The sequence below is a fragment of the Phaethon aethereus genome, assembly GCF_964289735.1.
Source record: "Phaethon aethereus genome assembly, chromosome: 5".
NCBI classification, from domain to species: Eukaryota; Metazoa; Chordata; class Aves; order Phaethontiformes; family Phaethontidae; genus Phaethon; species Phaethon aethereus.
In genome coordinates, this window is record NC_138579.1 from 30,100,781 (window position 1) to 30,123,701 (window position 22,921).

Genomic DNA, 22,921 nt, shown 5'->3' on the forward strand with positions numbered 1-22,921 from the left:
CTCTGCTTGTGAAGTTATGTTTTGTTACTAGCAACAGACCACACATTTCAGCTTAGCATAAACTTCCGAAAAAGTAATGCCATGTTGGACCACATCCTGAGCTTATTCAGACTAAACTTAAGGCAAATCTCTTACTGAGAATCAAGTTTCAGCTCTATATTTTTGTACACTGAGAAACGCAAAGAGTTTTAAATTTCTATTTTTATTATACATGGAGTACCCAGTCTGGCAGATGATGCAGTACGGGGGAAGGTGAGACTTGTGACCACATGTCACATGTGGGATGGCTCACGTCCCTGAAGTTACACACGATTATGCAGGACTGGGTGTATCAGTCCATTTGTAAGAAAAGCAGGGGACGTGGCTTCTCTTGCAGGCTTAGTTTCTTCTGCTAACCAATGTATAACTCTCCAAAATGTTAATGGAAGTTACATGTTTAAAAGGAAGAGGAGAAAAAAAAGGCCTTGTTACTAAGCCATATTGTGTGGAAATACAGAGAAATCTGTCTAAGAGTGGATTTCAGCTTAACAGCCAGCAGGAACCATCTTTACAATGAGTCTAACTGTGAACAAGATAATGAAACAGGTCTTAAATACTAGGAATAGGATGACAAATATAATATATATACACACACATATCTATAAACTTTTTAATCAAAGAGAATAACTGAGGGTTAATGTTTTAAAACTGGTGACCTTTACGTTAGCTGCACAAATATATTCCCTAAAACGGTGGATGCTAAACTTGACTAAAATTTGCCGAAACATTACCTAGTTACTCAATTTGAATGCAGTGGTTAGCATGCAAGAAATGCACAGCATGGCATGCTAAGAACTAAAAAAAAATCTCGCTTATTTCTCAAAGTATGAATATATTGCTATGTACACAATTCCCAACAGAGGGATTTCAGTTTTCCTTGGTAGCTTTGCGCACAGCAATATTCTTGTAGCAGTGGAGTGAAGGAGGGGGGAGAAGAAGAAACAGTCAGTGTTCTTTGCAGGAACCTATTCCTGTTAGAAAATCAAAATAAATCAGTACAAGTTTGTCTTCAGAAATATGGTTACAAAAAGAAAAAGAACATAGTTTCTTCCTGTAAGGCTGTTCTGAGAAGTCAAAGCCAAAGCTTCTAAATAGTGAGTTGTGTTTTAAAAGAAGGAAGTAGCTTAATTCAGTTTGAAGAGGAGATGAAGAAATTGTGTATCAAAAGCAGCCTTTTAGCAAAGTCTCCTACAAAAGGACATTTTACTCATGTGCATATGCATTTAAAAGCTACACTATATTGCGTATTCAGGTAAGTATTGAGTAAATAGGAAATGATGAGATCATCTTACATATTCACACAGCTTCACAAAGAGACTCTTTATAATTGGTGAAAATATTGAGGTTACATCTGCTGTGCTATTCACCCTTCTCCTTGAAATACCTTTATCAATGACTGGATGGTATTGATACTGAATTCTTCTTGTGATAAACTTACAAGAATATTTTTAATTTACTGCATGAGGTTGAAAATACCATACTTAATACCATAGTTGGATACTTAGCTGAAGCCACAAGCACTCTTTCTACATTCACAAAACTGGCAGACGAAACATGAAAAGGAATACTGACTCTTTAATCTCCACTTCTCCACCTAAGGCCCAAGGCAAGCTGACAGGGTAACTTCGTTCTGGAAACAGAGGGGTTTTTATTTTTTTAATTCTGGATTACTTTTTCTTCTGCTTTTGAAAACTGTGGGCTATGGGGGAATGAACCTGGCATAGACTTAAAACAAGAACAAGTTTCTTTATCTGAAAAGTTACAGTCCTTGATGCTTACAGGAAGGTCATTTTGAAAACCCACAGGAAAAATAGCATCACAGCCAGAAAGAGTGCATTAAGTGCCTTATTTGCTTGTAACAGAGACAGTTTTTCATTTATAACAGCTCCGAGGATCAAGTGAGCCTTTGATGTTGTAAGGACTTTTCTATAGATTTTGCAATTAGTGAGTTAGATGTTTTAAATAGTAGGTATCCACAAACTGGATTTTAGCAATGAACAAAAAGCACTAAGCAATATTTAGCAATGTCAAATGATGTTCGTTACTTAAACAGAATTACGAGCTAGATGGTAGGAGACATGTAGACATTCTGTGAGCAAATGTGTGCCATCTGTGTAATTCTCGGCAAACACTTCAATTTTGGATTTACTACATGGAGTGGGGTGACGAGGAGAGGATGTAAGCCAGAACAGCGTGCAAATGTGTTCTCTACCCACCAGGCCAAAAGTGCGGCCTCCACAGCAGATTTCTTGGGGAAGAATGCCACCTTCCCATCACAAAAGTCTCCATGGGTCACGTTGTTCTACCTCTCCTCATTGCAGACAGCTGCTTACCAGCCCTCTGTGACTTACAGTATCTCAACAGAGTTCTCTTAAGAAAAATAGAAAGATGATAACTGTTTAGAAAAATATCTGTTCTGTGAGGCTTTGGAAAGCTGCATTTTACTCACACCATATAGGAGGAGAAAGCCCTGAGTGCTGGACAGAGAACATCTTTTTTAGGTTTGGGTAGAATACACTGTATTGTGTCAATAATACTGACTGAGACCTTGGCTTCTATCATGATATGAATATTAGCAATAATTGTGGGCCTCTAAACATAAAGTCGTCTTTTCCAAAGTCAAATAGGAAGTAGCAGTTCATATTCATGAAAGAAAATTGGTACGTCACTGGCACCTAAACTCCCAACCCAACCTGTTCATTCACCTGGGATATTTCTTTTAAGCATATACAGTCACCCTGAAAATGCCAAGTGTGGCAATTGATTTGTTGCTTACTTCTGCAACATGGAATTTTGTTTAATCTTGCAGCGTGGGGATGTTGCACATTTAAATACCTGACAAAGTAGGCAAAAGTAAGGATCAACAACCTTACAGGAAAAAAATAAAAAGCCTTAATCAATCTTTTAGAAAAACTGGAAAGTTTTAGAATCTTTAAAAACTAAGCAATATTTTTCCTGCCTCACTTTACAGAAAAGCAAATGTTAAAAGTAGTCTTGAGTCAAACTGTTACAGAAATGTGGGTTCACATTAGGATCAAAGTTTATAACTCAAAGTCATCACTTACAAAATACAGTGAGAAAAGTCCTGCATGTTACATGCCCAGCCAGGGAAGAAAGGTAACTCTCAATAGTGAAAACAGTTTGGAAAAACATTCATGGATTTTGTAGCCTGTCCTAATCCCAGGACGGTGGTACTCCAGCCCTCTGAAAATTCCTAGCTGCTGCTAGAGATTCTGCCTTTATTTGATTCCAAATTATCTCAGATAAGGACAAGGAAGATGTTTTGTTTAAAATCAACCATATGTCATCAGTTTACATGACTTCAGTTCACACCCAGCAAAAGCAGGGGAAAAAAAAGTATTTCCCAGCACTAACCACAAATCATCATCTCCTATTTGAATGACAGAGACACTATTCTTCTCCTCTCCCTTTCGTGGTGGTTATAACATACCATTTGCCCATGGTCCATCATTTAAAATTACAATTTTATAATCATGCTTAATAGTAACTATTAACAAGAACATGTAATGCCTGGTAGGATGTTTATTTTAAAACATTATGTGGATATTGATCAAATGTAATGACTCAGTTATAATATATACTTCAATGTATCACTAGATGCACTCTTCCATTGAAGCTTACAGCATGTGTATCAGAAAAATTTTCTGTTGTTTCTATAGATAGAAATTATGTAAATAAACTAAGAAAGTTTACTTACTTAATAATAAACTCAATTGAAAAATGAACACTAGATTTGTCTACCTAGGATTCTCTAGGTTTTCTTCTCTCTTTCTTAACTTTATTTTTCCCTCATGATTTGTCTGTCTCCCCGTGACTTTTAAAGCTTCAATCCTGCCATAAAGTGATTTCCTTCTGCTAATATTGAAATGGTCTTTTAGAAACCCAAGGCTGCTTTGAACACCAACTTCAGACAGAACTTCCATTATCATTAATGAACTCTCTCTGTTCAAACTGGAGGGGAAAATGAAATCCCAGATCCAAATTTTGCCCTCAGCTACTAAAATGCAACATCAGAGGAGAACTTTGGCCCTGCTTGCTCAAGAAACTTAAATCTGTCCTCCATTTCTCCACTAATATTAATGTCCATCATATGACAACCTATGTAAGATTAATGACTTTAGAATATAACCCTTGCCATGCCAAATTTATGAGCGGATTATACACAGCTGTATCTCCTACAAATAGGAAAGGAGATACAAGTTTCATAGAAGCAAAATATAGAAGCAGATCAAAATATAGAAGCAGATTGGCAGCAGTAATAAATTTCTTTTTGAATTTCATAGGTTAAAGACGAACAGTTTCAAGAGATAGGATACTGCCCTTTAAACATCCTTTCATTTCCAGCATAAGAGTCCCTGTTTAGGTATTTGGACTGAGGGAAATGAGAGGTTTTCTCAGACTAATCTCTAGAGGAAAGGGATCCACAGCACAGTGGCATGGTGGCATGGCACAACTGAATGTTCAAATACCCTTCTAACCACCACAAAGATTCATCATCATCTCACATTTGGCAGTAAACTACATTAGACACTTTTAAAGCATGTTGTCCCTTTATACCAGATGACTTTTAAAAAGAAAGTGTCCTGGTTTTGGCTGGGATAGAGTCAATTTTCTTCCTAACGGCTGTATAGTGCTCTGTTTTTGATTTAGTATGAGAATAATGTTGATAACACACTGATGTTTTAGTTGTTGCTAAGTAGCTGTAGTGCTTATGCTAAGCCAAGAACTTTTCGGCTCCCCACGCTCTGCCAGCGGGGAAGGGCGCAAGAAGCTGGGAGGGGGCACAGCCAGGACAGCTGACCCAGACTGGCCAAAGGGATATTCCATACCGTGTAACCATCATGCTCAGTATAGAAACTGGAGTTGGCCAGGGGCAGGAATTGCTGCTTGGGGATGGGCTGTCAATCACTGAGTGGTGAGCAATTGTTGCATTGTGCATCACTTGTTTTTGTATATTCCTTTATCAGTAATATTGTTATTACTATTTCCTCTTTCTTTGTTGTCCTATTAAACTGTTTTTATCTCAACCCACAAGTTTTTTTTTTCTGATTCCCCCATCCCACCTGGGGAGGGGGGTACGAGTGAGCGGCTGCGTGGTGCTTCGCTGCTGGCTGGGGCTAAACCATGACAGAAAGAAAAAGAAACAAAACAAAACTTTGCACCTTTCTCAAGAAAACTTAAAAAGATAGCTTAGCACTAACAACAACATCAAAAAATCCCTTGTAAAATAAAAAGAAAAGACCTTCTCAGTAAATAAGCATCTTATGATCTCAGAAGCAATACCTAGCAATCTGTGGACATCAGGTACAAAGGCTTCAGATGTTTGGCGGGGCATTCCCAAAAGCCCACTGAGCCAAAGTCCTGGACACTAGCCCGCTCACTCACTTTGTAAGTTATCATCAAAACCAACACTGATCCAACACTGGCCACATCACTCATGGATGGCAAAGCCACAAGTGATTTATGCAGGTTCTTTCAAGTAAGTGCTAATAAGACCTATTGCCACACCGTCACATATCTGATATATGCTACACATTTTACTGATACTATTTTCATACCCTGACAGCTTTGAAAACTGTCTCCCTTGGAGGTGCAAGGTCAATTGTCCAGACCTTTGAAAAACAAAAAGAAGAGAAAAAACAGCCAGTAGCACTAATGTATTTCTAAAACTCTGGAAAGATCTGCAACAGTTTTTTCATACATTGACATAGTGATATTTTAGGATGGAGTATTTCACAGCCTGGTAAACTACAAACAAAAATCCGTAATCCATCCTTGGATTTTCAATGGAGAAACACTGTTTCTGACTTCGGCTACAAGGTGATGAACACTTTTGGTCTCAGTAATCATGGAGCAAACCTCAGCAATGAAGGTAAAAAGATATGTGGCTGAAGTACTTTTCCCCTTCATTTTTAAAATGGCTTACATATACATTATGTAGCAAAAGTCACCACAGAAACAGTTTAGTGGGCAGAGTGAAGGTGAAGCTGCTGGAGGTGCACAGTAAAACCTTTTATTCCCACGGTTTTGCAATTTGTCATGTGCTTCTGCAATTTATCACAAGAATAATATCAAAGTTTAAATTCATCTTTGAGGTTGGAAATCTTGAGCACAAAGAGACTTTAAAAAAAGAAAGAAGATGATTAAGGGAGTAACTGGGAAACCAGAGGTTCCCAGCAGAAGTCAGAGCTCAGCCTTCCTTCTATAGCCTCTTAATGCAGTAGCTGTACTTACACAGCTGGTACTATACGCATTTTTAATGCAAAAACAGGAGAAAAGTTTAAGTGTAATTTTCAACTGACTATGAGCTACAGAAGACTTACAATGGAGAGCCTATAAACTGAAATGGGAACGTACTAATCAGTATTGCTTTAGATTTAATTTGAAGATGAAATAACATCAGGAATTAAGTTAAAGGGTTATTGATGCAAACTGTATCTGAGGCATCTTGCAAAATAACTGCATATTGCTAAGCTACAGAAGGCAAAATTCTGCAGTTAGGTTCAGCAGCTAATGGTTTAAATAGCTTAAAGGTTTAGCTTTGTAGTTTTCTAGGTTCTTTCCTATCCAAAAGATCTGATGCTTCCGGTAAACTCTCTTATACACTTTACATACAGAAAACATTTGTCCAATAGCACACAATTTGCATGTGAAAAACCTAGTCACAAAATATCATGAAGATTAGAAATTTATTGGGATTTAAAATGACATATGAATATTTATATGGATTATTAGAATACCAATGTTACAATAGTAACAACCAACCTCCAGAAACAGAAATGTAGGCAGTGGATAAATTTTAATCTTTCAAGAAATGAACCAATCATGAGTTAATACTGTATTATGGAGAAAACAAGGGTGCAAGGTGTACATAATTGCATATTGCAGAGTGTTTTCCCCGTTCTTCTAAAGTAATCAGCCTTGGTCAGAGTGCAGACAAAGTAGTTAAGCTAGACAGACCAGCATCTCTCATAACCCAAAAAAGCATTTGCAGGAGCAAACACAACATCTGCAGGATTTCAGAGCATGGCTAAAAGACATGAAACCTACAGACTCTTGGTTAGATGCACATCTCTTAAGATTCATTAGGACTGAACAACAAAGCCTAGGCATGGGCTAAAACCAAAGTCCATGCTCCTTTTTTTCATTGTATGAATCAAAAAAATGTTTTCTTTATATGCTTCCGTTTCTTCTAGTTTCTTATCTCCTGTTCCCTCATCTTGCTCTATCACCACTATTTCCAGTTAAAAGGACATAAGGATGCCAGTCTTCAAGGCAGAAATCTTTGCTGGCCCATAGTATGGACAGAGAGGAAGATTGTGCAGGTGGTCAGACCAACGCTTGTGCAATACTTTGAAAACAAGACACACTAGACTGTCATCAGGATGCCAGGTGGGCTTGGTTTAAGAATTAGCTAAACACCAGACATTCTATCAGCCTAATTTAGAATCAATCTTGCTTTTTAGTGATGATGATAAACTTGTACAAACATGAGATTCATTTGTATATTTTAGCATTTTATTGCAGTCCCAGAATGCAAAACCTGACATTGGAATCAGTTTGATTTTTTTGGTGATTGAAGATATTAAGCACTACAAGAGCACTGAAATTTCGATCTGATTAGGATAAAAATTCCTCAGGATCAAAACACTTCTTTTTTTCCCCCTACAGTTTTACTAATTGTGTGCTACTTGACATTGCAGAGTTATTCCACAGCATGATAGCAAAATATGTGAAGTGTATTTTACTGTTAGAAATTATAAACTCATTCTATTTGTTTTTCATGTGTTTGAGGTTATTAAGAGAATAAAAAATTATAACTGATGTGCATAAGTTAAAAGGGTTAGTTCAACTACAGCTGGTAGGCTAAACCACTAAGCAATATTTTGTACAGCAAAAGAATTTTTCTACTGAACATACATAAAAGAAATCATGAATATATAACTGATTTAAAAGCAGACTGAGGGGGTAATATCCCTTGAAAAATAGGGGAGCCATGAAAAAGGTGAATGTGGAACAGTTTATTTTCAGAAAGACCGGATTATTCTAACCACTGGAAACCAGATAAAGAAGATCAGAGGGAGAGCTACCAAACATACTCATCAGAGACCTTTGCTTTATGGGAAATGAACTGCCCTGGCTCACTGTTCCTGAAGAATTGTATTTCTTATAGCTGTAAATCAAATCCTGAAGAAACAGGATGATATTTTCTAAGCAATAGCTGAGGACAACAAGTATCTTTTTTGTCAGTGTCAGGTTTCTGAATTTAGATCTCAATTAGGATTCCAGAATGAAAAAGCACGTTATTATATACCAATATATACTTGTGACAGTGTTCTTACAAGCAATATATTAATTTTCAAATAGTGGAACATTGTTCTATATTTGTACAAAGTATATTCATGGCTGCCTTCAGAGGTCTTGACTTTTATCCTTCCTTGCTGCTTTCTTAATGATCTTCATTGAACAGTAACATCAAGTACTTGATGTACAATGAAGATCATTAATTTTTTTCAGTTTAGTGGAAGATGTATACTCCTGCAGTATATGACATGCATTCATTCTTATCAAGAAATGTACTTCTTAAATCAAAAAGGGATGTTATAGACCTCTGTATGATAACAACGTCAACCAAAGGGAAGCACATATGCACAGCATCGTACTCCAGAGAGCAGCGAGTGTCAATTGCCCTTGCTAAGCTCTACAGACAGTGCTAAGACCTGATACAACAGTAATTTTATTAATCTGCTTGATGTCTGATACTGATTTGACATAAAATGTATCCTGCTAGCTTTAAGATCAGCGATACTTTCTTGTCGTTGGAACAAGGGCTGTTCTACCCATGCACAGACTCGTGGCTTGGTGAAAGTGTATGAACAGCCCTGTGATTGACATGCAGTTCAGCCTTGCAATGTTTCTATGCAGAGGTGAGTAAAGAGAGAGGATGCGATCACCTTCCCCATTCTTACAAGTGGTAAGGTAGAACTGGGGGCACGAGAGGTCTTTGTAGGGTGTTAGTTCTAGATGAGTAACTATGAAATGTATAATATTTGACTTCAACTTTTTCATGCCGTATATCCTAATGAAGAGCTCTGTTACACAGAGCTAGGATTAGGGACTGTATCTGAGCCAGGGTACAGCTAGACCTGCAATTTTTGAGGGCTTGGATTCAAACACAAGTTGTTGCAGCTTAGTCAGTTGCTGTGTGTCAGCTGAGCCAACAGCTGGGCCATGATACTGGACAGTGTACAGGCTGTTAGGCTAGAGAACATTTTAACTATGATCTCTGTGAGAGAAGCTTGATTTATGATAAGTGATATCTGTCAGGATTCTACCAGCAATTTGTTCAACAAATACAACAATTTGTTCAACAAATGAGAAGTTTCGCAAACTTCTGAAACCATGAAGCATTATAAAATGGGAAACAGATTACTAAAGTAGAATTGTAACACCAAACAATTGGCTGGGCGATTTGTGAAAAAGCATGATCATTGAAAGCTTGAATGAAACAAGACAGAAAAAATATCCCTAAACGTTTTATTTCTGTTTGGAAAAAAATTGGTGCTTCAATAACTTGTGGGATCACCACCATGTATTATTGTGTTGAAATAAATGCAGGCATATGTAGAGTTAGAGTATGAATGTTGTTTTAATCCACAAGGGCATCAAGCTATAACTAACATAAATCTCTAAGTAGAAATCTTCACCGCACTGAACGTAATGGAATTTTTGGTATTTATTTCACTTGGATCAGAATTTTAGTCCTTATAAATTCACTTTTTTAAGGCATAATCCCCATGTCCACTGACGCCAATGAAAGCTTTTCCATTGACTGTAACTGACCTTTCATTAGGGCAGCAGTTCCCTTACAAAAGACTGTTGTCACTGCTATAGTTCTGCAGACCTTCTTCAACATTATACTTGTTATGGTCACATTCCTGAAATTACTTTTGTCTCCTTTTATCTGTGATAGCGTTAACAAGGCCTGTTTTTCAAAGTTGCTAATGGGCTGCTATGATCTGAAGCCATCAACAGCCCTCTTGATTTTTTCTGTGTGATTTTGTGCAACATTTTCTTCTTTGCTTGTTTTCCTCTTTGATGTCTTTGAATAACCTGGATGAGAGGGCAGGCCTTACTTTCTCCATTTTTTTATGGTATGTTGTCAGTGAATAGGTAGAGTAGCAGGTTTATTTGTGTTTCTTTTTACACTCAGATCTACCATTGCAATTGGGGATTCTTCTTGTTTTAATCTTTAAAAATTATTTTCTCTCCTGTAAAAATCAATCAAGATTTTTAGCTGCATTCTGCAGTCTTCCATCAAACACGACCTTCTTAGCTTGCTGCTTTCTCAAATTCTGCTTCTGCTTTTAAATAGGGCTTTCTAACCATCACCTCAGCTTCCAGCTGCTCTTCAAAATATTGCATAATATTGCTTTTTTTCCCATTGTAATCTCAAGCAATTATTTCCTATGTTGTACTGGCAAATCTCCTGCATTGTTTATTTTGGGGAACTGTAGTTCTGGGTTTTACCTTCTACAGCCAGTCTCTGCAAGTTCCTGAATTTTAGCTCTAATTTAGTTTTAACTAAACCAGGATAATTTTCTTTTTCTAGTTTGGTTTGAACTTGATTTTCTAGGACGGACAAGTTGCTATGAAGTGTTTTGGAGTTTTGCAATTTCTTTCTCTTGGTTTTTCTACAAAGTTTTTTGCCAAATGCTAGAAAAGTCGAGCATCTCTCCAGGCAAAGATATGAACGACTTCAGCTTCTGCGGCATGTATAATGGGCAGGTATATTTCCCGAGCTATTCCCAAGTCTAATTTAAACTTGAAGATCTTTCATTCAGAGCATGAGTTTCAACAACCTGAAAAGACAATTGTAAGTCCTGTACCTGGGATGGACTGATTCCCTGCAATGGTACAGGCTGCGGACTGACTGGTGGGGTTGCTGCTTTGTGGAAAGGGATGGGTGTCCTGGTGGACAGTATGCTAAGCATGAGTCAGCAGTGTGCTCTACGGGCTGTACTAAGAAGTGTACAGCCAGTAGATCACAGAAAGTCATTATTCCCCTTCACTCATCACTCTTCAGATTGCATCTGGAATCTAATTCTGGGCTCCCAGCACAGCAAATATATTGACAAACTTCAGTGAGCTTAGCAGAGGTCTGTCAAGATGGTGAGGAGCTGGAGTACTTGCCCTGTGAGGAAAGGCTGCGGGACCAGGCTTCTTCAGCCTGAAGAAGAGGTGGCTTCAGGGGGACCTAAGAGCATTCCTGTGAGGAGGTTACTGCAAAGATGGATCCATGAGCTGCACAAGCAAAACAGGGAAATACCAACAGGAGAGAAGGAGAAAAAAAAAAAATCACTGTGAGGATAATTAAGTCCTTATTAAGGATGATTGGAACAGGCAGAAGTTGTGGAAAGTCTGACTTTGAAAGTTTTCAAGATCAGCTAGACAAAGTGCTAAACAATTTTCTTTGAATCAGTGTTGATCCTGTTTTGAGCATGAGGTGGGAGTAGATGATGTCCCAGAGTCCCTTACAACCTGAATGACTGTATGAACATCTTGTTCCTATAAGTCAAGAGAACAACTATACATACAATATATAAAGAGCCTCATCTATTGAAAAAAAATTAGCCTAGCAAGAATAATTATGCTATAGCCACACAGCCAAGTTTGGATACCCACTGATAACAGGAGAAAGTCCCTGTGTTTATAAAGCTTGCAATCCAATCAGCTAAACTGGACATACAGTGACAGCAGGAACACAAGTAGGGTGAAGTGATTTTCTACAAGTCATTCCTGTCTCCAGGGTCTGCTGAGTCCTAGTCCAGTGCCTATACACTGGACCACGCTGCACTCACACTGTCTGCACAGGTCTCTAAGTTTTCTGAAGATGAATGTTTCATAAAGCATATTCTATTTCAGAGAGAAGTGGTCATTCAGAAGATTAAGGTCTTTTTCAAATGGGATGTTCATCTCTGCCAGGTGGTATGTTAAGTCTGAATCATAAATATCTTTTATTTCCTCGGTCAGATAGTGCAGTGGAAGCGCAACTTGTCATTTTTGACTTCCAGTTTCAAGAGCATCAAGTAAGTTTCTGAATTTGTTCCTTCATTTCTGAGCAACTGACATATTCTCCTGGATATTAAATGCTCAAAATGTAAATGATGCAAAATCACTTTGTTTATTGTTTTGGATAGTTGATTTTATTTTTTTCCACAGAAATGTATCTAAACTGACCTTCTTATGCCAAATGCACTTTACCTTCTAGAAACTTCAGGGACTATTTGAAAGGTTTACAGAGCCTGATACTGTTGTTAGCTGCCATATATTAACAAAGAAGCTGTCCCTGTTCTCCTGCTTTTCAGTTGCAGTTATCCTCCTTTCTTCCCTTGCAGATCAAGCAAGGTACTTTCAGACTGAAGATTTACACTGCCTTCTGTTGCAGTCATATGGTTCTGTAAAAGTTAATTAAATGTGGTTGTATTTGGGTTGCTACCCTTTTATTAGGAAATGCTAGCAGGACATGATGCAGGGGGAGCAGATTTATTCAAATCTGGGACTCTGAATTTAAGAGGCAGTTTGCAGATAGTCTTTTACATTAAGAAAAACACACAAGTCAATCATAAACGCAGTCAGTCACTGAAACTTCCAAGGAATTATCTGGCTTCACTGCAGGCACAGATAAATTAGAGATTATGGGCCTAAGTCTTTTTTCGCACCAGGGTAAATCAGGAGCACCATCATTGAAGTCAACAGATCTCAACAAGAAAAGAATTAGGCCCTATGGCTTTTAATAAGCAGAATACAAAGAGCTTAATTACAAGGAAGCAAGCTGAACCTCCCTTCCCCCATACGCAGACATATGCACATGGTCTCTGGTAAGGTTTCTCTCTTGTAACATTTTTGTACTTCTTTTATCCTTATCCTGATCAGATACTACCTGTGTGCAAATAACAGGGACTTAGATGCTATAGGGATGGGGGCCATTTAGATGTTAATACATGGGGTGATTAAAACACTGGTAGAGCTGTAGCTCAGTTCTGTTTTGAAAAACCTGGTGAAAACGTAAATATGCTGCAGTTTTGACCTCCATGTTATGATTCAGAAATAAAAAACAAAGAGAGGAGTTAATTTTCTGTGCTAGGGAGGGAGTTTCTCACCTAAGCAATACTTCTTTGAAGGAGCAAAATAATGCACAGCATGTGCAAATGAACAGCTGCTGGAAACTCTGGTAAAAAAATAAAAATTTTTATTTCCACATATGTGAACAATCTTATATGTCTATAAAAAGACTTAAAAATATATCATACAAAAAGTTATACTTGAGTCACCCTCTATGAAACCCTATAACAAAAAAAGTAGGTGTAAGATGAAGACCCCAGTTGTGGAATATAAATAATAGTTCAGGAACAATCAAGTGTCACGTCAGATTATTTTGACAAAAATGGAAGTACTTACAGTCTAAGTGACTATGTCTGATGCCTTCCACATCTTCAGCATGAATGAAGTGGTAACATCTCTTTCCTACGATATCTACAGGGGTCAGATCCATGTAATCACTAATCCTAAAAAGGAAAAAAAAATACAGTCTATAATTCAAGAAGGAAAAGAATACAAGAACTGTCAAATGACTCAGAAAGTGAAATCTGCTAAAAAGTTTTTTTCACCACTGTAGTAATTTGAATGGAATATCTGTACAAACAAGACACAGCCCTAAAGAAAAAAAAAAAAAAGAAAACGTTTTTTAAAGAAACCTTGAAATCATTTTATCCATTTAAATAAGTGGAAAGTTAAATTCTAGTGCATATTCTCCCCAGAGCATAACACCAAGACAATATAATTCCAGGAGATTGTAAAGCATTAGCAACAATCCAAAATCCTCATTAAAAGACCAAGATGATTCAAGGTTACATAATAAAGTAAAAACATGTTATGTTTATACCAAATGATTAGAGACACATTTCATTTCAACAGATTGGTCTTCTATTGGGTATATGCATGAAAAAGCTCTTCAACCACTTCTTGGCACCAAGTCCAAACTGATATTTCAAGGGATATAATTTAAATGCTGAGACATACAGATGCCTGAGGGTGTTATCTTCTTTAGTCTAATTCATTTGGGAGCTCAGCTTTCACTCTGGGCCCTTTCAACTGGGACTTTGTTGTTTATTGCACATAGAAACTTTAAAATCTATTCTGCAGGCCTTTGTGTATGTGCGTCTGTGTGTGTCTGTGTGCTTGTGTCTGTGTGCGTGTGTAAACTGTCACGGAGTGTCAAGATGTCAACATCCTTAAATGCAGTACAGAAAATAACAAAACAATTGGAAAATTCCTTGCTCACACAAGCATTTAAAAGTGTGTCTGTTTCCTAGAAATAGAATAATTTTGGGGGGTTTGAAAAATGCTGCAATGATTGGGGTTAAGCCCACTTTGCAATTTTAAGATATAATTGCCTTCCATTTAAGGGTGTTGTGAGAAACATCAAACATCTTGATATAACCAGACAGCTGAGTGTGGTCTTGAGGGAGGCCAGTGGGGAGGCTAAACCAGAAAGAGAACTGAGGGGTTCCCAGCAGGCAGAGGGGGCAAACCCAGCTGCTGAGGCACCGACTAGCAGAGCTGTGTTTGCCTGAGTGTCTGAGGCCGGGAGAATGCATAGACCGGAAAGACTGAAGGAGGATGGAAGTATTAGACAGCACCACAGCAGCACTGGTGGTTTGTCCCAATTAAAAAAAACCAAAAAAACCACCACCCAAAAACACCCAAACAAACATGAAAAACATCTCAGCTAAAGGAGGTGAACTCAAATTTGCTAGTTAAAATTGTCAAATCAAGTCTAGCACAAAACGCAACAGCCTTCTCCCACTGTCTGAAGGATGTGCACTTTCAAACAACTGCCTAGTAGTTATAGCACTTAACCAAGTGTGGGATACCCATCTAATGTTTATCACAAACCACCGTTGAAAAGCACCTCTCCTACCTTCTCAGAGAGGACATGATTCACCAGGATAAAGACAAGTCTGGAACAGCGGCAGTGGGACTCCCTATCCCTCCTCCTGAGTTCTTCCACTTTGGCTGCACAGTGAATTATGGGCTGGGAAACAAAGGACCTGGGATCTTTGCCCCTTGATAAGAAACCTCACCAGAAGGAAAGGAGTCTGAGATTTAAAGGTTCCTGTCCCCTGGACTGTATATTATCTTTTTATACCAAACTAAGTGTACAAACAGTCCATGGAGCCGGAACTGGAACTCAAGTCTCTCCCCCTCACATGTCTGTACTCTCCTCAGTGGCACACTTTGCTGTCTCTTCTCTGGCCCAAGAACTGTGTCTTTTCTCTTAGGGGGCGGCTCTGCTTCAAGAGCAGGGAGAAGAAATCCCATCTGCCCAGCCTAGTAGGAAGGGGCAATCTCCAGGCAGGCCACTGCCCTGTGATGTACCCAGGCTGCGAGTGCTACAGTTCACAGGGTTAACATGGAAGATGATCACTCTGCTTCCACCTCTGGTAAATTTGGCTCAGCTGTATTTTGCTTCTCTGCAGCAGCATGTTTGTGTAAAGTCTTCACAGATAACAATGAACACAGCCAGACAGCTGTGGAAGCAGATTCACAATCCCTTAAATTTAAGTTGTGACAGGGGAGGTTTAGACTGGATATTAGAAAAATTTCTTCACCAAAAGGGTGGTCAAGCATTGGAATAGGCTGCCCAGGGAAGTGGTTGAGTCACCATCTCTGGAGGTATTTAAAAGACCTGTAGATGTGGCACTTAGGGACATGCTTTAGTGGTGGAATTGGCAGTGTTAGGTTAACAGTTGGACTTGATATTCTTAAAGGTCTTTTCCAACCTCAGTGATTCTATGATTCTATAATATTAAGAAAAAGCGCTTTCAAACAGTCATATGAAAGACATAGGATTTTTTGTTTTGTTTTGTTTTTTGATGAAAAAAGTGGAAGAAGAAACAGAAAGAATATCCTGATGTAAGTGGTGATGACTGGCAAGCAATGACAGCAAAACCAGAAGCAAAAGAAATTACATCAAATAGGACACTCATGCTTATCATTAAAAGTACCAAAGATGGAAAATAAATAATTGTCATGGAGAAAAGAAAGAAATATTGTAGTATAACTTAGAGCACTAGTTAGGAGACAGATCTTGTGGCTTCCAAGCCCTTTGACAAAATAAAGCAACAGGTTGATGGTTAGGAACTCGGTTCTGCTGAATACACAGACCTGATCATGTTAAACATGAGCACAGGCTTACATTTGAGCAGATCAGTGGCTCCACTGACTTTCAGAATTGTTAACATGATTGAAATTTAAAGGTAGGTATACGGTACAGTGCTTTGCTGAATTAGAACCAAATTGTGCACACACTTGTAGGCTTGAGGCTCTCTACACAAGACTGTTTCTGCATATCTGATGGAACTATGGGCAACCACTGCCATGGCCAACAGGCCAAACCTCTTCCATTTGGAAAACACCATATTCCCTGGGTTGTTTCCTTTTGGGCATATGTTAGCAGATATGGCCATAGCAGTCCACCTTGAACTGGGCTATAGGCTCTCTCCAGATGCTCTCCAATCACTAACAGTTGACACTGAAAATACAGAGACTGATGCAGTACTCTAGCAGCAGTCTCTTTATTTTGCTTTTAGTTATTTATCACAGTCTAAGATGATTTGTTCTCTGCAGGTGCTTTTCTCACTCGACTGACTAATAAAAAAATTCTAGACTATCTTAGACTAGATGGTGAAGTTTAGATGACACGAATCTCACACTTGGAAGACAGACACGGATTAACATACCACATTTTAGGCAACAAAATTTTACATCCCATTTAACACTCTCAGAACAAAATATTAATTGTTGGAAATAGCCAATACACTAGCTAATGGATCTTGTCTCAAAGGGAAGCTAACTGTTGAATAATTTTTTCACTGAGCCTAGGATTCTGATGCAGATCTCTTCATTCAGAGGAAAGTAACAAGATGCACCCAAAGACCTGAGTAATGTCACTCCTGCTCCCTGCTGTTGCAAGCAGGCAACCACTTGGAAAACTAGGAGTGCTATTGATCTCACCCCTGCTGATCCAATGGTCCACTGTGAGCATTCATTTCAGTTAAGTAGCATGGCTTCTGCTCCATACTCCCCACAGCTGCCAGCAACTCCCCATTGCTCCATAAATAGTGCTTACAGCTTCCCCAGCATGGATCCATTTTTCTCTGTTTTCATCAATGTTGTGCTTGCTTTACTGTGGCACCACAAAGAATTTCCCATCTGCCCGCAAGTGGCAGGAGTCAAGCCCATATATTCAGGATGGGATACTTATCTCCTTTTCTAAAGTCCCAGAAGAGACATCCCAACTTTCCCTACTCAGAGAATGGCCTTGGCAAATGGCCAGATAATTCATCTGACAACTTCAATCAGCTGTTCACTTAAACTCTTCTCTTCTTTTGTCCTTTCCATTCTTCTAGCTTTTAGAGTCATATTCTGCTTTGTACCTGCTATGAAATCCAAGTCCTGTCAATCTTACTCCATTTTCCATCAGTGGAAATCCTGCTGCCTCAGTGAGCTAATATTCACCTCCCAGCCCCGGCAGAAGTGTTTCTACTATTTGAAATTCCTTTTATAAACTATTTTTAACACTGACAGAAGGGCTTAAAATGGAACTATTGCTATATAAATTCAAGTACCATCATATGCATTCTACCCTAGCATATGAGATAAAATCCATCACAAAGAAGGAAAAGTTACTTTATAATGTTGTCTTTACGTTAATGAATGAAAAACATAAGTAAGTTCAACACTTTTGTGCATAAGTCAGCTAGTTTACCACGTGTTATCAGCTCCTTCCGTGTGATTACCAATCAATGCTTCATGTCTGATGCATTTTACGTTTTTTAGTGATGCCTTTCTCAGGCATTTGAAAGTTTTATTGCTACATGCATGTAAAGGGAAGGTTTGAGAAAAATGTTTAATTAAAAAAAAAACATACACAATTTAGGGCTAATAAAGATGCCAAACTGATTGCAGAGAAAGTATAAATCTTTCTAACATGGCCTACAAATTCATATCATAATTGACCTGAGGGGATAGTTCATTTTTCGTATCCATTTGATTCCTGGCTTTTTTACTGAGGTTGCCAGTGAAGGTAACAGTAAGTGCAGGTGATTTGTTAAAAGGAAATCTGTTCATTAGGAACTGGACAGATACCAGCAAGTCATTTCACAGAGGCTATCGAAGAGCTCTGCAGCGGTAGCAGCTTTCCATTACTACCTAGGCAGGTCACAGTCAAATCAAAGACAAAGACAAAAGGTTTCTTCTAGATCCTACTGCTAATCCCCTGAGCTCTTTCACCAGCTGCCAGATTATACAGAATCTAGAAGCTCGTTGGGCAGAGTCACAGGCAAAAACTCAGCCCAAACTTTAATACTGTTACCAACTTTCTCTGTGACGTTGTGCAAGTCACTTTCTATGGAGCAGTTTTTCCAAGCTTAAAAATGAGAATAATATATTCTTTTTTAGATAATGATTTGGAAGTTTAGATCAAGTGTTCTCTTGCCAAGTAATATTATTATTAATATTATAGTGGCAGTTTAGCAACATGACAGCAAAGATAACCTTATAACTGAAACCCAAGATTATTTTAAATTGTTTAAGGCCCTGATTCAACAAAGCATTTGAGTTTATCCCTTTTTAGAAAAGTTTATATTGATGTGTGCTATCCTGGTCATCATGACTGAGCAATTATGGTTACTCATATCAGAGAGTTTCCACTCTTAACTTACAATATGCCCCAGCTGCTGTCACATGAAAAGCTTGCATTAGTCATCTTGTTTGATCCATTTTTTGATGATAAGTCCCCTTGACAAAATCTCTTCTGGCTGCATTACCTTCTTTCTTCCTTTCCAACCTTTCCCCCATACCTCAGACTTCCATCAACAGACCCAAAGTTCTTTATTTCTTACATCTTCCTTCTCAGATATCTTCACTCTGCTCTCATTACCTGTTCCCTAGATTTTATTTTTATTTTTCGGGGCCCTGAGGGCACCAATAAGCCTTAATGGTCTTGACCAGCCCCCCGGGGCCTTCCCCCACCCTGCCCACAGCCCGGAACCCCATTTCTACCCCCCAGGGCCATCAGCCCCTGCCCCCGCGATGTCGCAGCAGGGCTGCTCTCCAGCTCCCCACAGCCCTGCCCTGCCTGGCCACAGGCCCTGCCGAGCCGGTCCCAGCCCATGTCCCGGCCTGGCCTCGGCTAGTCCCCAGGGAGGTGCCCAGTGCCCGGGACTGGGGCTGCCCCAGTGCCCCCCGGCTGGCCTGCTCCTGGCTGGGGTGGTGGGATGGGCCCCGGCTGCCAGGCCCTGCCCTGACAGAGCCCCACGGGGAGCCCCGACGCGGTCGGCGCCCAGCCCCCAGGGAGCAGACAGCGGAACGTAAATCCTGTCTTCCCCCTTCCCAGATGACTTGTCGCTATCACATCGAACGTAGCCCCCCCAGCCAGCTCCGCATCACCTGTTCCCATTTCACTGCTGTTCTCCCAGCACGCCCTTAACCAATTTTATTCTACAGTTTTCCCAGCTCTTACTGCAACAGATCCCACCTCTCTAGCCTACTATCTAGGCCATCTGTGCTTCTGTTCCACTAAACACTGAGCACGATGTGCTGTAATCTGCAAATTAGTTAAAAACCGGAAAACTTTAAAACTTCAGACAGAAAGACTTGTGGAGGGGAGGACGGGGGAGCATAAGGACAGGCATACAGGTCAGACCAGCGTCTGTCTAGTCCCAAATCTTGCCTCTGAGAGGGACGGCGAGAGATTGCAAAAAGCAGAGAAAGCTTAGACGAATCTTTCCTGATCTATCCTCCCCTACTGCAGCAAGACGTTCTGCAAATTACAGTTTTTAATTTACCTTTATCCTCTAAGAATGTAATGAAAATGAAGGTGATGACGATGTGAATGAATTCAGTGCTCTCATACAACACCAGGATGACATTGCAGGAGTCACAAATTTCAAAACTTTTTTGCCAAGCCCGTGGAACAAAGAATACACACAGCTAAAACAAAGAAAAAAGGAGCTAAAAGCTGTACCTATTTTCACAGTAAATGATATTGAGGTCCATATTCACACGAGTGACAAACATGTGGCAGTCAATCCTGACTTCATTAATTGTAGGAGGTGGCAAAGCATGAGCAACGACAACAAGTCCCATGATTTGGCTGGGTACTGTCCGTCCGTGGGACAGTGACACTCTCAGACGTAACCGGCCTGTTATATGAATCACCTGGAAAATAAAAACAATAAAAGAAACCCCAGTGAATTCTGGATGCAACTGTGACATCAGTTTCTTTTCAAGGATAACATTACTATTCCCTACAGACCACTTAACACAGCCAAAACTTGTACTAAGTAACTGCCAGTATTAGTGTTAAGCTTATTAATATTGGCTGTCAACATGTCCTATATGTCCGCATGGCAAAAAAGAAGACAAGAACATAACAGGCAAATGCTTCACATTCATCAAATAAAAACCTCAGAACTCCTGTGATATTGATTTTTGTTGTGGTGGTTGTTACAGAAAGAAAGAAGAAAAAAACAAACTAGAAATTCAACAAAAGAAAAGAGAGAGGGGGATAAAACTGAAATAATGAAGGTAGAAATTAATAAAATATTAATTTTATAACATTTGGAGATTGAATATGAAACAGAAAGATCGGCAGTATTGAAACCTTTCCAGAATGGACTTAATTGAATTGCTAGTCACCTACACCATGGAGACACTGCTCACAGCCTTGAATTACTTCTTTGTGGTTGGCAATTTGAGAAGCAACAGCCTAGAAGTGATCAATGAGCTCAGCTGCAGGATGGTCTTCTGGCATCCACAGCAAGCTTTTTAAGAGCTGGTAGACACGTAGTGCCTTTGCCTAGTACACTACGTGTGTGGAGAGCTCTGGGGGTGGAATCTTTCTGTCCCTTATTCACAAGATAATGCCAGAAGATGCCTGGGAGATCCAATTGCACCCCTGGAGAGTGAAATTCTAAGAATGCTGCCTGAAATGGAGTAAGTTGAAAGTCTGGGAAAAGAATAATCCACCACTTCCAGCTTCGCTCCTTCAGGAGTTCTGTGGATAAATAAAGGGGTTGTTTTTTAAATAAAAGAATGTAAGTACAGCACCAATGCCAGATACCAAACTGCAAAAGGAAACTGCCGTTCCTGTACTCATGGATAAGAGAGCCGTAAGAACTGGCAGTTGCAGGCTCTCCCAGATTTTCACCCTCAGAGTGTGTTCCCACATCAACATGAAGAGAAGGCTTCCAGGAGATGGGGGCCCTTTCACTGTGGCCCCAGTCTCACCACCCAGAGATCAACAGAGACGCTGGTTGGTACCAAGTGCACTGGAGAAGGTGACAGGGATGGGATGTAGTTATACGGCCACTGGTACTCATCTCACAAAGACAGCAGCCACACTCTTTGCTTCTGGTCTGAGATTGATTGTTAATAGAAAGTGAGAGAGAAGAAAATCTTCCATTAAGATGACTGTAAACCATGAAGTACATCCGAATTCAAACCTAAATCATGCTAGCAGATCTGTGATCTAAGCCTTGAAGTTTGGTGGTTTGTTTCTTTTTTTAACCCAATCATTAAAATATCTCCTTTCTCCACTATTTTGCATTTCGACTCCAGTCAGTGTGGTGAATCTGAATGAGGAAAGTGATTAGCTGCTGTGTTTGTCCATTTGAGTTGCAGGTTTTTGACCACCCACATTTGAAGTAATTATTGCCTAAACTCACACTTAATGCACCTTCCAAGGGCAAATTATTCTATGAATATTTGAAAAAGTTCCTAAAGGCAAGGATGCAAAAACACCATTTCAAATACACATTTTTTTTCTCAAGACCTCATTAACTAATGAAGAAATAGCTAAAAGAAGTAGGATTAACTTCACAGGAGGGGCAGTAATAGTATATTTTGCTCCTTCTAGCTAGGCTGCATATACATCTGCTTTTTATCATTATCTGTCTCTTTTTATCATGCAGTTTCAGCTTACTGCAAAAACTCAAATCTGTAAATACTTGGAAAAATGCTGATGGATAACTAGTAATAATGTGAAAAATAATTTTATACTGAACGTGCTACGCAAAAGTGTCGTTGTTCTGTCGTTTTTTCATAAAAGTCCTTATGCTAATATGTCTGAAGTTGGCATTATCACTTCAGGGAATTTTTATGATATATCACACTTAAAATCCATTTATCTCTTGCTTGTATTTTTTGAAGCCTCCATGTCATTTGCAGCTAAATATCAACATGGTTTGTTTTTGAACAACTCTCTATTCAGTCAGTCATTCACTCACTTTTTTCTGATTCCTCAGACATCGTATCACCCCAAGAGACAGTTTCAAACCTGCTAGACCCACTATATATTAACATTGTTGAATTTCAAGAGAGTTTGTTTCCAGATTCAAATTATTTAGCTTGTTCCTAGCTCTATCATGGATCAAAACATGTTCTAAATACTGATGTGAATTCAAATTTTAGGGGTCAGCACTTAATTGCATTCTGATTCTGTACACTGGGAAATGTACAGCAAACTGCCCATCAGTTCCAGTGCCTGTGTGCCTCTAAAGAAACTGTATTTCCATGCCTGAAATCCCTTTCTATGACAACATCAGTCAAACGCACCAAGTGGGAAATCTAATTGGTAGTAAAAAACAATTCTAGCTGTCGTGACCTTGTCTACATTGTGAGTATTGCCACTTCTGACACTGGTTCATTTGAACTGGGATTAGGGGTGCTAGGAATTATAGGGTCAATTATCTCCGGTAGCTAAAATTAATCTCTTTATAATTCAATCCCTCAG

General features: G+C 39.2%; 1 protein-coding gene across 6 annotated transcripts in view; it reads right to left on the minus strand.

Annotated features, from left to right (window-relative positions):
* The window catches only part of NPAS3 (neuronal PAS domain protein 3), a gene marked incomplete at its 3' end in the record, with an annotated part of 626,985 nt that overhangs the window by 10,625 nt on the left and 593,439 nt on the right, over positions 1–22,921 (minus strand). For all 6 annotated transcript variants that reach the window (XM_082000663.1, XM_082000664.1, XM_082000662.1 and 3 more), the window contains 2 exons: positions 20,153–20,346; positions 13,522–13,628 (listed from right to left, as the gene is read on the minus strand). In XM_082000663.1, the coding sequence (XP_081856789.1) occupies positions 13,522–13,628; positions 20,153–20,346 (301 nt within the window). The remainder of the gene's footprint in view (positions 1–13,521; positions 13,629–20,152; positions 20,347–22,921) is intronic.